At 43.0% G+C, this 14,844-nt stretch overlaps 1 protein-coding gene and 1 long non-coding RNA gene across 4 annotated transcripts in view; one reads left to right on the top strand and one right to left on the bottom strand.

Annotated features, from left to right (window-relative positions):
• The first annotated feature begins 52 nt into the window (after positions 1-52).
• LOC143271142 (uncharacterized) lies at positions 53-6,106 on the top strand. The gene is made up of 4 exons (XR_013048354.1): positions 53-191; positions 1,055-1,139; positions 4,545-4,603; positions 5,918-6,106. It is a non-coding gene; the product is annotated as an uncharacterized LOC143271142 (long non-coding RNA).
• Positions 1,736-14,844, bottom strand: part of Cc2d2b (coiled-coil and C2 domain containing 2B) — a 110,651-nt gene continuing 97,542 nt past the window's right edge. For all 3 annotated transcript variants that reach the window (XM_042263452.2, XM_076563078.1, XM_076563079.1), the window contains 5 exons: positions 12,929-13,063; positions 12,468-12,590; positions 7,357-7,415; positions 6,098-6,272; positions 1,736-3,611 (listed from right to left, as the gene is read on the bottom strand). In XM_042263452.2, the coding sequence (XP_042119386.2) occupies positions 3,423-3,611; positions 6,098-6,272; positions 7,357-7,415; positions 12,468-12,590; positions 12,929-13,063 (681 nt within the window). In that variant the 3' untranslated portion in view covers positions 1,736-3,422. The remainder of the gene's footprint in view (positions 3,612-6,097; positions 6,273-7,356; positions 7,416-12,467; positions 12,591-12,928; positions 13,064-14,844) is intronic.

Raw genomic sequence — 14,844 nt, 5'->3', positions numbered from 1 at the left:
CAGTCTCATTCAGTTCTTCTTGTTGCTTTTGCTTCGGCGATTCTCAAGAGTTGTGAATGGAATCGACATCTTTAGTAACGTGGCTTGTCGAATCAATAATGAATGTAATTGGCCATCTGCGGTGGTCAGGGAAGAAACCCCAAACTGTGGAAACACTCCAGCGTCGATTAAGGTGATGCTGGAGCTGGAATGTGAGTAACAGAAGCCCTATCAATTGCACTTGAAAGTGTTTGGTGGACCACCACAAAAGTAGGTGGTCAGCTGGGACAGTGGTCCCCCAGTTTTCCAGAGTGTATACAGCGACTTCAATTTATTTTTAAACATAAATCATGAGACCGCACCCCTTTCTTTGAATATTTTGTTTAGAAAGAGGAAGGGTGATAAAGGGCTACTGCAGAATGATGAGTGCACATTGCGGGATCCAGGCTTATCGCAGCGACTGGCATTTGCATACATCCTGGAAGAACCGCTGCGGACCTGTGTGTGACAGTGCTAATGTAGGGATTCAGGAACTGATAGCAAGAGAAGAGAAGCATCCAAATGAAAGTTGGCAGGGCCCAGCCCAGCCCAGTGCAGTTCAGGAAGAGGCTGCCAGCAGAGGAGAAGGGGACATCAGGCTTTAAAATTTCCATGTTATTTATGGTATTTAAATAGTACCCAGGTCGTCCATTTCCAGTTTATGACTACTAAGCAGGTTTATGGCGATAATTTGGCTTCCAAATGATTGAGTCCAGGCCTTTCTTAACCTTTTCAGAAAAGTGGGCCACACGCTCTGATCGTCTGTGTGATCCTGTAATAAGCGAGTTGTCCTATAGTCTCTACTTTGAAGACCTTCTTTACAGGGAGATATTTGTTCAGAAATCATGTATTATTTTCTAGACTTAGATAGCTCATTATAAGATGGCAGTATTCATTCTTGTTAATGCCTGTGTATGTCTCTGGTGGTCTTAGATTATACATTCCTAAGAGGCAAGTTTCAGTTTTACTATTTCTTTATTCCTTTAGAGTGAGCTGGGCACAAAGCAGTTACTTATCTGAACTCGTTTTCTCACAGTTTACGTTCTACTGGAAAGAGAGAATCATAATAAATGAAAGATAAATCCATACCACATGGTAACAAGTGGTGTGAGGGAAACAAGGTAAGAGGGTGGAGAGGTGGACATTGATCTATGGCATGGGGAACCATGCAAAGGCCTGAGGGGAAGAAGTAAGTGGCCGGTATCCAGCTGGTAGACGGGTGTACCAGACAGAAGCGGACAGCAAAGGTGGACGGGCTCTCAAGAGAAAACACATCTGGAAGGAAAATGGAGGATGATTTATGTCTTGGGTAAAGATACTCCAAACCTAGCAAGTGACCAGCAAAGGTGGAAAAGTGAACTGGCAAGGCACCCACCCCGCAGAGAATGGGAACTAGAGTTGGGTTGTGGCCTGAGGCGCAAGAGGTTTGGCAAGAGATGAGGATGAGACCAGGTTCTCTGCAAAGCTTTTTTAACTTTGGGAACTTGGGGCAGTAGGAAGCCGCCATACTCTGGCAGTATAGACACTAACGTCAGAACACACAGAGGAGATTATTCATGAAGCTTTCTATACTTGGTGTGTGTTCATCAAATGCTGTATGCTGAGTACGAGGGGAGAGAGTCAGCAGTACAGTGCTTGCTCAGCATACCTGAGGCCTTGGGTGGCTTTGTGCAGTACCACACAAACAAACCATTGTAAACCAAATACATAAAATGCATTCAAATGTTAAAAAATAAATTTAATTGAAAAATTAAGTTGCTTTTAATTAAAATGAAACACTTTTAAGTAAATACATGCAAAAGACAAAACATTCAACCAATACAAAATAAACCATGATAACCAGCAGATTCTTTCTCCACTGACCCCACTTCCTCCCAGAGGCACCACGACTACTGTGTCTTTTGTTGTACCTTCCCAGAAACATACAGATCTTCATGTCAACACAAGAATGCAACCCCCTTGTCTCATTTGGGTGTAAAATGGTACCTTATTCCATAGTATATTGTGCACCTTGTTGGTGTCCTACAGTCTACTATAGTGAACATTCAGGCTTCTTCTCGGGCTCCATCAAATTCTTGTGGATACAAAACACTAGGAGCCAGAAGCCCTGGGCCCTGTTCCTTGATTTGTTTCCTTGGTACAAATTTACACCTGTGTACTATTTAAGTCCCACCCAGTATCTCTGCCTACAGTACCATCGTCTCCCACTTAGATTTGGATAAGCTCATTTACTGGTCTTAATGCATTGACACCTGTCAACTTTCTTGAAAATATTTGACACTTGGCAGTTGGAGAGGCTGAGGGAAGGTAGGTCACACCTGTAATTGAACTCAATATGGTAGATCCTAATGATGTTTCCAAGCCACTATGATGCAGAATGTTAAGGACAGTCTTTATGCTAGTCTCAAAAATAGGGGCCAACATTTGCATGTATTTAGAATATGTAATTTACCACTGAGTACTCCAAAATTAAAAATTTACATACATTTTTACTTCTGGTTAAAATGGACATAGACTGTTATTATCTACCTGACTGGGCCAGGGGTTACCCACTGATCAAGCATCCTGGATACACATGTGAAGGCGGTGGATTGGAGAATACATGACTTGGTAAGCTGAGTAAAGCAGATTGCCCTTCTGAATGTGGGTAGTCCTCATCCAGTCAGATGGAGGTTTGAGTAGACTTAAAAGACTGCCCTTCCTCAATCGAGTAAGTGGGATTTTCTCTTGCTTAATTTCTTTAAGCTGGGACATAGGTCTTTTCTGGCCCTTTGACTCAAACTGAAACAGGCTTTCCTTACACCTGGAGCTTGCTGGCTTTTAGACTAGAACATGACCTCAGGGTTCCCTCCGAGGAATTTTTACCTGGAATTGTACTAGAAGGAGCATCAAATGTACCCATGTCTCATTAGTGCTGACAACATCCTGCAAGGTCAGGCTCTCACTCAACAGGGGATCACAGTTGCCTGGGAGCTTGTTGAAAACAAGGCTGCTCTCCTCCCAGTGTTCAGATTCAGGAAGTCTTGAGTAGATCTTGGAGTCTTCACTCTTACTAAGACTCTCAGGATAGCTCTGATGGAGGTGGCATCACCTCCATGACTGACCTTAGGGAGCAGGCCAGAATTGATTCTTTTCCAGGATGAGCTCTAATGTGGAATCAACGCAGCCACACTATCTGAGGGTCTCCCAGAAGAGGTGTGTTGGTAAGGAGGTACCCAGACTCATCCTCAAAGCCTGAGAAAGGGGTGCTGATGTGGTCTCCATAGTTCCCAACTCTATTCAGGATTCCAAATTATGCCTAGCATTGGTGAACTCAAAAATAAGCAGTAAAAATCTCCAGGTGACAGGCAAGCATGGATCTAGGAGACCACAGTAATACTCTTTGCCTTTTCCCTTCTCCCCTTTCACTGATATCGGGCTAAGGAAGCCAAATAGACCCACACAGATAGTATGTTGTTTGGGTATGGATGAATGTATACAGCTAAAGCAAATTCCATCTGCGGAAATTCAGAAGAGTGAATTCCAGTCTGGTACACGGCATCAATGACTGACTGGACATCTGTGTAGGGCATCTGGATGGGAAATCCCGTGACCTGGATAAGGTTAGAACAACACAATGGCACATTACAGTCTAGAAGAAGTTTGGAATTACCATATGCAGAAAGATCACAGAAGTCTTCGTGATGTGGCAGTATTAACAGTAACTGGCTTTTGTGAGGGACTATGATATTCCAGATAGTATGACATAAGCCACCGAAAACCGTATGAGGTAAGTTCTGTCATCACCCCCACTCTGGCTAGAGAACAGCCAGGGCTGTTTGACGCAAAAATCTGTACAGTTGATAGATAACAAACTTGGACCCTTGCTGTGGGATGCCTTTCTATACGGTGTGAATATGTGTTGCTCTCATTGGTTGATAAATAAAGCTGTTTGGCCAATGGCGAGGCAGAATAAGGTTAGGAGGTACATTCAAATGAAAGATGGAGATGAAGAAGAGTTAAGTCAGGAGAGATGCCAGCCAGGCGCCCAAGGAACAACAAGATGCCAGCAGACCGGTAACACCACGGCCACGTGGCAACATATCAATTAATAGAAATGGATTAATTTAAGATGAAAGAGCTAGTAGCAAGAAGCCTGAGCCATAGGCCATACAGTTTGTAATTAATATAAGCCTCTGTGTGTTTACTTGGGACCAAGTGGCTGTGAGACCAGGCAGGACTCAGGAAAACTTCTGACTACAGACACTCTAGATAGCAAACTGCCAATAAGGAAATGTTGGGGGTCCTACATAGGAGGGCTGTAAATAGAATTTTTGAGGTGTTTATTCAGCAATAATTATGTTTATATTAAGTAAGTACTGGTGTGATAGTATTGAAGGAATGTGGGTCTAAGAAGTGTTACATCATAGTACACAGACAACAACCATGAACCCTTTATATAGCCTTCTACTGCTTCCCTTGGGAAGATTTTTCTCATCCTTAAATCTGCTAACATGTTTTTTCTGTGTGCACTGTCCTCTCTCTAGCTCACCTAACAAGATTTCATCATTAGTGTTTTCTGATCTGCCTCTAGTCCGTGACCTCTGTGAATACACTCGATTGTGTCTCTGTTGTTTATTGCCATAATTCCAGTGTTTAGCCTAGGTCCTGGCACAGAACGGAAGCAATGTTTAGCATTTACTAAGCACGAGATGTTGAGTGTAGTACTAAGTATAAAACTCACTTAATTCCCATCACAATCACAAAACAGACAACTATTTTTACCCCCCGTTATCCAATGGGACAAAAGGTATAGATGGGTTAGATGACTTCACCTAGGCTGAAACCAGTGAATGGTCAAAATAGGAGCTGACTACAGGCTGCAGGGCTCAGTCTTGACCCAGTTATTGTCTACTATGCATTATTAGTCTGATATTTCTACAGCTTTAAATCTTGGCTTGTATTTAACTATAGTTTGTGTATCTCTTTAATCCCAAATTCTATTAAAAAACAAAGAAAAATAAGAACGGCTTCCTTCTTATTCTTGAATGGATGGTACCTGCAGACCCCTCTCTGACTGCTGAGGTACTCAGCTCCTAGCAGACCTTTCTCTTAGGGAGTCCTCCTGGGAGACATCTAGCTTCCTGGGTGGTAGAGGGGGGAGATTCTCACTCTTGGAAAACTGGGGTCTCTAAGAACCCGATGGACCAGTTACTAGAGAACAGGTGTGTGTGTGTGTGTGTGTGTGTGTGTGAAGGAATGCTGGTGTTAGACTGTAAGAAAAGAGAAGACAGACAGATGTCCACCTCATGTGTTTATGGACTTGCTGGACTTGAGGTGCCTTTTTACTACCCAGGGAGACGTCAATGCATTGATGATGGTGAAAGGTGAGGTTGGGTGTCAAGGTCCAGGCTGGACATGAAGTTGGCAGTAATTTGCATGCCGAGATAACTGAAGTTTCCTGGACTTCTCCTGCCCAGAAGCAATGACACAATCCAGTAGGTTACTAGAAATCATTTCTCAATTTCCTAGTTTCAGAGTGGACGTCTCTTTTCAAAGTTCACCATTTATGTGTCAGAAAACATACAGTTGGTTCTAAAAAAAATGCCATGCATGTAATGTTGATTACATCACAACTTTTTCGTGTATATGTAAATAGAATCCAGGCTGAAGGGCTCCATCTTGACTTAATTATTGTCTACTATGCATTACTAGTCTGATATTTTCACACAGAAACTCCAAGCTTTAAACCTTGGCTTATATTTAACTATATTTTATTTATCTCTTTAATCCCAAATTTTATTAAAACAAAGAAAAATAAGAAAAAACTTTCTCCTTATTCCTGAACAGATGGTACCTGCAGACCCCTCCCTGACTGCTGAGGTTCCCAGGTCCTAACAGATCTCTCTTTCTTTTTGAGAGATCTCCTGCGAGACATCTAGCCCCCTGGATGGTGGAGCAAGAGATTCTCACTCTTGGGATTTCCAACTCATCTGTCTGGTGACCAAAAAAGAGGCATTTCAGAGATAGTTCAGATTTGCTGTTATTTTAACAACAGGTTAAAACCAGATGTCACTTGTACATTAAATCATATACAAACCCAGTAAAACTGTAGCAGCCTTTCTAGCTCACTGTCTTCAAACGAAGCGAAACTTCCCGTGTAGAACTCCAGCTTGGGAAGGATTTGCCGCAGGACGGAAGTGCACTGTCGATTCCAGCGTGTTGGGTGCTTAGGTCGCCATTCCATCATCTTACATTTCAGTGTCCTCTCCAGCCTACGGTGAGGATGCAGAGAGACTCCGTGACAAATTGTGACTCACTTAGTGAATGTCACAAGGACTGTGTCACTAAGACTGTGTCAGGAGTGAGAAAGAAACTTAGGAGATTTAGGAGGGAACCAGGCATTGACAGTGAGGCGGGTCTCAATGGGAGCTGACATCAAAATGCTCCACCTTCTGATAATGATGCAAGTGGAGTCTGGCCCCCTAGAGCCTGTAGTCTAAGTAGTCTGGAAGCAATTCTAATGCAAACTAGTTGGGGACCCTTTCCCTACTGCTTGTTTCCTTGTTAAGAACAGGGAAGTGGGGGCTGGAGAGAGAAGGCTCAACAGTTAAGGGCACTGGCTGCTCTTCTAGAGGACCCAGGTTCAATTCCTAACTTCTGTGTGGTGGCTCACAACCATCTGTAACTGCAATTTCAGGGGAGCTGAAGTCCTCTTTTGGCCTTTGTGGACACCAGACATGCATGTGGTAAACACCCACACACATATATGCAGGTAAATACCCATCCATCCATATATATATATATGTGTGTGTGTGTGTGTGTGTGTGTGTGTGTGTGTGTGTGTGTGTGTGTGACTTCTGCAGGAAGTCAGATTCAGAAGCTGCTGACACACGTGGAGTACAAGTGAAGCCTACTATATAGTCTATGGCCCATTTGGGGCTTGATTGAGGCTCTCCATAAGGCAGTGAATGTATGTTTGGGAGACATCCAGGATTGACAGTGAGGTTTAGATAGTTTGTACTATCCAACTGAGATGTTTTCACCACAACCAGGGTCATGGCCATTAACCTTCATATCCTTCTAGAAGGATTATTACCATAGGCTTACCAACTATCTACACTGAATGTTTCAACCATGGCCCATGATGTCCAGAGTTAACTTACACTATCCTTTCAAGGGATTCTTTAGTTGGTGGAGAGACCATTTATCAATGCTAACACCAAGAGAGTGTAGTTCAATAGGACTAGCCGTCGTAATCTCCCCTTTCATGCTTGTGTTGCTAAGTCTAAGGAGCACTTTGAGAGGCTGGGTAAAGACTAGAGGGTGGGACAAGAGAGGGGCGCGAGGACACAGTACCTGCTCTTCAGATCTTCTACCATGCTTTTGTTAGTATCGGAATAAACTATTTCTTCAGGCTGAAATGCAGACAGCTGAAAGTTAGGAACATTCTAGAGACCACCTTTAGATCTCAGTCACCCCTTAAATCCTGGGGCTGGGAAGGCTGGACCCAAAATAGTCTCTCATGGTAAAAGCAATCTCAAATTCAAACGAAGACCACACATTTACTTTGATTTCCACTCATCTTAACTCAGCATGGGGGCAGGGTTATAACAGAGATACTTTTCATGGCTAAAACACATTTGCTATTCTCATTTCTTTCTTAGGCAAGTATCTGGCATGCTTATTGGTATCACCAAATGGTCTCACAACACTGGTCTCTTATACCTATGGTGACTTTGGCAAAGTTACATAATATAATTTCTGATTCTGTTACTTTGATCATTAGAACAGGAACAATAGGTGTGCCTTACTGCTTTGAAGTCTTAGAACTATTTTACAATAAAGCAATACATGTAAAGCCTGGCATTTATGGAGTGCTCAATAAACATCAGATAATACTGTTACTCTTCTGACATGGTTTATAACCATCCTTTTCTGGGTCTATATTTCTTGTAGCTGGCAGGAACCAATTCCTTGTGTCTGTATGTACCTGCGTATGTGTGTGTACTTAAATACACAGAGAATCCATTTCACACTCTCATCTCCAAACCTTTGCTCAACTTCACACCTCTAGCTCACAGTAGGGAGCAGTGTTCTTCCTGTTGCTCACTTCCTGTCCTGGGTGGGGTTTACCTCTGAAGTTCCTGCCTAAGCCAGCTCTCCCTTCCTTGTGAGATTCACAAGGGCTGTTCTGAGGGGTTGGGTTCCAACAGATGCTGCTTGGGGTATTCTGAACTGGGAAATAGAGGCAGCTGGAGGGATAGGGACAAGTGATCTCCAGAGTGGAATGAAAGTTGTGAAAAAAGGAAACAATACTTCATAAGCCTTTAATTCCTGAACTGTGGTCCCAGAACCAACCCGGGACATACGAACTTGTGAAAAATGCCAATCCTCAGCTCTGCTTTCATGCCCACCAAATCAGAAACTAGTTTGCTTTAACAAGTCTCCAAGATGGTTCTGATCCCTGCTGTGGTTAGACAGCTACTATTGTAAAGAGCAGGCTCAGGCCCACTGAACACAGCAGGGCAAGTTCGAGTCTAAACTCCAGAGACACCTTGAGGGGGTTGCAGCTACTCCAGACAGAGCACTGAGACTGATTCCCTGACCTGGCAGCCATTCTGTACCCATGAGGAAACTCCTGTGGATTAGTGAGCCCCTTCTGGCCTGAGTCTGTTGACTTGGCAAATCCTTTGAGAGGGGTTTTGTGAGCCTTCCAGTTTTGCCGGTGGTACCTTTCTTTGCAAGAACTTGCAACACTTCCTCGAAACTACAAAAAGGTTGCCTGTCGATCTTGGCTCTGGGTGTCTGGATGTGCTTGTATTACACAATGAAAGGTGTGTTCCTGATCATGTAAAATAGTGGTCAGCAAGTGGCTTATTCTGGGATGGGTGTGGTAAGGCAGGAGACTGACTGGAGAGAGATCCAGCTCAATGGTTGCTTGCCTTGTTTGCACAAAGCCCTGGGTTCAGCTCCAGGTACCATAAAAAGTCAACAGATAGTCAGGTCCAACAGCACAGAAGCTTTTGAAAAACTACATTTGATTATGGCCTCCTGCAGTGACTGACGTTGGCTTCTGACTTCCCTGTCGACTAAAGCTTAAGTCTCTACCAGCATTTGCTCATCCCTCGACCCATCTCTGCTCATGCAGCAACCAAGATGTTCTGGAAGCTCCTGGAAAGACACTTCCTGGCCACTGCAGGTCCTGCTGCTGCTAGCTGTCCCTTGGAGGCCATTCTTTTCCCTGAATTCCAAGGAGACAAGTTCCGCTCACTTAGCTTGTCACTCACTTTCCTGAAGCCCCGGAACTCTCCTCCCTCCTCCTCCTAGGGCTCCCCCCAAACAACAAGCAAACAACCCCCCCACACACACATTCATGACTTTTGCAGCAGCACTCATCATCCCCCCCACCCCAACCCCCAGGGCTAGTGCTTGGGGTTCAGTTGTTTGTTTTTCCTCCTTGAAAACATACGTCAAAAATTAGGAATGTGTATTTTACCTTGTGGCAGCTATATCTCAACACCAGCTATAACTCAACACCACCTGACTAGACAAGAAATGGCTAAACAGGCAAAACCCAAACAAACAAAACACAAACCTCAGAATAGATTATTCTCTCTAGGAGGCAGCCGTGCTGCGGCCCAGGCTAGAGAGTGGCAGAGGAAGCATGGACGCAGACTGTAATGTGGTTTGCTCAAGAAAGATAAGCACATTTCCCCTTTTTAAAAATGGCACTTCAAACAGGAAATACAAAAATACGTACATGTGCTTGATCTATGTGGAGAATGTTTAGAAGAATGCACAAGGAACTGGCGGGCAGTAGTTATTTCTTAGGAGATGGGGAGAAAGACTTTGAAGGTGGGGAAAATTCTATATTCCTTGGTATTCTTAACTTTGCCTCCTGGGGTTATGTGTTCCTTTTAATACTATGAGTTGTCTTGAATTCACAGACAATCATGGAGAAAGATTCACATAATGAATACATACCCAACATATGGCCACCTGGCTACATATAATCATTGCCTTATTCTATATTTGTTTAGATTTTTATTCATTAGTTTTTATTTTATCTATCTATTTATTTTGCACTACTGAGAATCGAACCAAGGGCCTCATGCATGATAGGAAAATGCTCTACCACTGAGCTACATCCCGGGTCCTTACTTTAGATTTTTCAAAAAAGAATAAAAACAAGATAGTTCTTTATGTATGTGTAGTTCTCAGCTATTGCTCCAGTGTCTGCTTGAATGCTGTAATACTCCGTCATGATGATAATGGACTAAACCTCTGAAACTGTAAGCAAGCCTCCAATTAAATGCATTATCGTATAATAGTTGCCTTGGTCATGGTGTCTCTTCAAAGCAATAGAACAGTGACTAAGACAGAAACTGGTACCAGGATAGTGCACTATTGCTGGGAAGAACTGTGAAAGGACTTTGGAACTTTGGGCTAGGAAAGCCCCTGAGTGTTGAGAGCTCAGTGGGCTGTTCTGTAGGAGCTTAGAAGATAAGAATGTTGAAAACAATGCAGATGATAGAGCCTTGGCTTGCAAAGCTTCAGAGGAAAGCAAAGACTGCCAGGCCATTTGTGGGAAGAAGCTATGGTGTCCGATCAGCTGGAGCTGAAGAATCAGCTGTGATTAACAAGAGACCAGAACCGCTAAAGCAAAACCTTTGCTTTGCTGGGACAATGGACGCTGGTCAGCTGCGGCTGAAGAACCAGCTGTGATTAAGAAGAGGCCAGCATCATTGAGGTGAAATCTTTGGGAAGTGTTTCCTCAGAGTCAGCACATACGTATACTAAGCTCTCTCTATATCCTTCTGTGTATACTGTTCTCTGGTACTGTTCTAAACCCCTCTAGTCAACAGGTAACCTCTGACCTGAAGTTGGTACTTAGCATTTCTATAAATGCCTTTCCAACTCTATTGTATATAAAAGTGTATATATATGTGTATACACAATGTGTTTTCAAACTTAAATGGTTTTTTTTTTTTTTTGGTTTTTCGAGACAGGGTTTCTCTGTGTAGCTTTGCGCCTTTCCTCGGACTCACTTGGTAGCCCAGGCTGGCCTCGAACTCACAGAGATCCACCTGGCTCTGCCTCCCGAGTGCTGGGATTAAAGGCATGCACCACCACTGCCCGGCCAAACTTAAATGGTTTTATACTTTGTGTATTATTTACATTGCACTTTTTATACCCATTCTTGTTAATATGCATAGCTCTAGGCCAGCACTTCTTAACCTTGGCTAGAAATTGAAATTGGAATTGGGGAGCTTGAAAAACTAGTGATAGGCAGATTCACCCATATATTCTATGATAATTCATGCACAGATTGAGAACTTCTGCAAACTGGTTCAAACATTTTCCAGGGCTGTGGAAGAATTCATTGTATGAGTATTTCACAACTCACAGACCATTTTTCTAATTGTGAACTGTTTCTAATTCCTCGCTATTTCATTCTGTTCATCCATGCCATTTGGTTCTCTGCTGACCACTGTGGTTTTTTCCTGGTGCATGTTCTCTAGGGCACACAGCTAGAGGGTGTAATTGGTGGATCACAAGTTGAGCATGTTCAGCTTTATCACATTATCAGGCAGTTTACACCTCCCCCATTTCTCTGCCTTTTGCTAACACTTGATTGATCACACATCTTTTTCCTCAAGTTATATTTCCCCCATTATAAGTGAGGCTGTGCATCTGAATGTCTGCTTCTATGAATTGTCTTTTGCCTGTAGTCTATTCTTTTCCTCCTTGTTCCTCCTCACTGTCCCCCTCCCTTTCTCTTGGCCCACAGCTCCTCGTTTGTGGACTTTGTAATTGCCTTCCCTCTGCCTCTCCATAGCCCTCCATCCAGAAAGTACACATCACAGCACAGATCTGCTGGCCACAACATTTAGATCCTGGGTCAGTTCTAGTCTCCTGCCTCCTGAACACCAGGGCTTTTTCTTCCCATCTTATTTCAAAATAGGAGGAGAGCTCCATCATAGTCCCTGGCTTCAGAAGGACTGCCTGCTCTAGCTCCCTTTCTTGCTGAAGTGATTTTAGACCTTGTTGCCATCCTTGCTTCAGCCTCACTCACTGTCCTATTTCTGTCCTGTTTTCATTCTGCAAGACAACTACTATGGTTTGTGATTGAGAGACCACTCTTATTTATCATTTTTTTATACTTGATCATCACTGATGTAAAAACCTACTATGCCATGTTGAACATTACATGCTATATTTCTGATGGGGAAAAGGTTATAAAATCTAAATAACACTCAACATTATATTTTTTTCCCTCAAATTCTTTTTTTCCGCAGATACAGGAATGGGGTCAAATTAGCCCAAATGTAATTTGGATGGCAGAGAAGATTCATTTTGGGTGAACAATGCCAAGCAATTCAACAACCAAGGGGCTGCCACAACTAACAAAGATTAGAAGCAATACTAACACTTATGCAGACACACTTGAAAGAGTATTTATTTACCTGTACACTTTGGGCTTTTGTCCCCTGAAAGTCTTTTGGCAGCAACTGTTTCCAGAAGCTTTCTTTTGAATAGTCAAAATGCACAGCCATTGGTGTATTATTTTGTTGAATATTAAACCAGACCTATAAAAACATTAACAAAAAGTCAGTGTAAGCCCATGGAAACACAAAACCCATGGTGGGTAAGAATGGTGCAAAATATTACAGCCTGGTACTCAACAAAGTGGCCGAAGCCAAGGGAGGCCTGAGGGAGGAGCCGATTCTAGGGTGCTGCAAGGGCAGCATTAGCTTGGTAGTGCCACTGTTGGAAGTTCTACTGACTGGCTTTAAGGGTAAAAGTTGGCCTGATCCCTGGCCCCACAGACTTCTGAGTACCACCACTTCAAAGTTCCTGGGTGATTCTAATGTGTGCTCAGGATGACGTGAAGAAATAACTCAAAGTATTTCCTTCATATACTTACATTTCTATCGTTGAACAAACAGTCCACACTTTGCAAGGGGCAAAATGGGTCAAACTGCTTATGACACTGCCCTGTTGATGGATTCCAAAGCAAAGACTCACCAGTTTCTTGGGTTAACACATAAGCCACGTGCCCCTGCATAGGGAATAGGATTCAGTCATATTTGCTGTATTTGTTGACTACCTTCTCTATAATTATTCTGAGCTTTGAAAGTTTTCTTTGGAGGTTTAAAAAATTTGGCTTCTTTTTTTTTTAAAAAAAAAAAAAAACAACCTAGCAGCAAAACAAAACTCTGAAAAACAACAACAGCAAAAACCCCCAAATCTAGAAAGTTCCAGAAATCCTGAGACCCAGGTAGTATGAGGATTTAAAACAAGAGACCCTGTGACCCTGCCACCATTGGAGGTTCTGTAGGGTACATTGATGGCAATAAAATATGTTACTTGACAAAATCAATATGCTCTGATGACTCTCTAAGAGTTCTAAAGCATTTTGTGACAGGATCACTTTTGTCTAATTCACACAAAAGAACTGTGGGGACTCACTTGGTTAGAATATACTTGGAGACTGAACACCTGGCAGAGTAGGGGAGCAAGACTGGCCTAAGGCTAAGAGGGAATCATTAAAGTAGTTTAAAATCCACTAAATTAAAATCGAGAGCAGGACTTGGAATTAGAAGCTGAAGGATACAGGAAGGCAATCTGATGACTAGGAAGCCGGGACTGGGGAGCTGGCTCCGTGGGTAGACACTTGCCATGCAAGGCTAGCCACCTGATCCTGGGGACTCATGTAAAAGTGCAAGGACAGCCCCACAGAGTTCTCCTCTAACCTCCACATGTGCATCTTGGCATGCTGCCCCCCCCCCACGCTAATAATAAATACTTATTTAGAAAAGATACTAAGAATTGGTTATGGAGCCAGTGAGGTGGATGAGTAGGTAAAAACCTGTTGGCCTGACCCCAGGACCCTGTGTGAGGGTCGGAGAGAAGGCACTCTAAAGTTTTCCTATGACCATCACAAGTGTGTTGTGCCATGTGCCTCCTCAATAATAAATACACGTGTAAAGTTTTTCAAAAATAATTATTTTACTCTACATGTTTCTTTTTAGTGGTGACACTTTCTTAGTGAAAAATAAATAGTTCAAGTAATGATAAATTTAACATTTATTGTTTAGGCTAAGACTCACACTGATTTTTTAGTTCACTCTCAATTCTGTGAGTTGGGAACATTTATTTTGCCCCTCTTTCATGAGAAATCAGAATTTAAGGGACTACAGTGATCATGAGAGGCAGGATTGCACTTCTGGGCAGAGGTTAGGATCTGAGAGGTAAACAAAGCTGAGCTCAGACCCAAATGCAGTTGCTGGGTATTAACCCTTGTCCCCAACCCAGCCAGTCTCAACCCTGCTCGGTGTACCCTGACATCCCTAGCCTCTAGCCCAGAGCTCTTACTCTTCACTATGCTTCTCCATAGTGAAGAAGGGGCTTCACCCCAACCACAGAATTGAGGTGAAATCGGCCTCCTATGGCGTTCCTTCGTGGATTCAAATTAATGTATTTGAGACCTAGTTGTGTGTTTACTGCCACCTAGTGGCATTCACAACTACAGCAGGGGATTAAATGGGGCATTAACAAATGTGACAAGTATTAAGCAATGGCAAAGGATACTGGGAAATAAGACCTAGTAACAAAACAACAACAGAAGACCTAAGACTGGAAATGCTGACATGTGGACAGATATCCATGCAGGGCTAGAAGCAGCTACAAAGGACAGCTTCGGGGAGGATATATTCACAAGTATATAAATCGAGTTGTAAAATGTTTCCTATTAGTAAGGATGTATTTCTCATCCATTCTCGTAAGGTTAAATCCTGGAAGACACCATTGTTGTGTTTGTTCAAGGACTTCCGATGTATC

The sequence above is a fragment of the Peromyscus maniculatus genome, chromosome 1, assembly GCF_049852395.1.
Source record: "Peromyscus maniculatus bairdii isolate BWxNUB_F1_BW_parent chromosome 1, HU_Pman_BW_mat_3.1, whole genome shotgun sequence".
Taxonomy (NCBI): Eukaryota; Metazoa; Chordata; class Mammalia; order Rodentia; family Cricetidae; genus Peromyscus; species Peromyscus maniculatus.
This window is presented reverse-complemented; position numbering and strand designations above follow the sequence as displayed.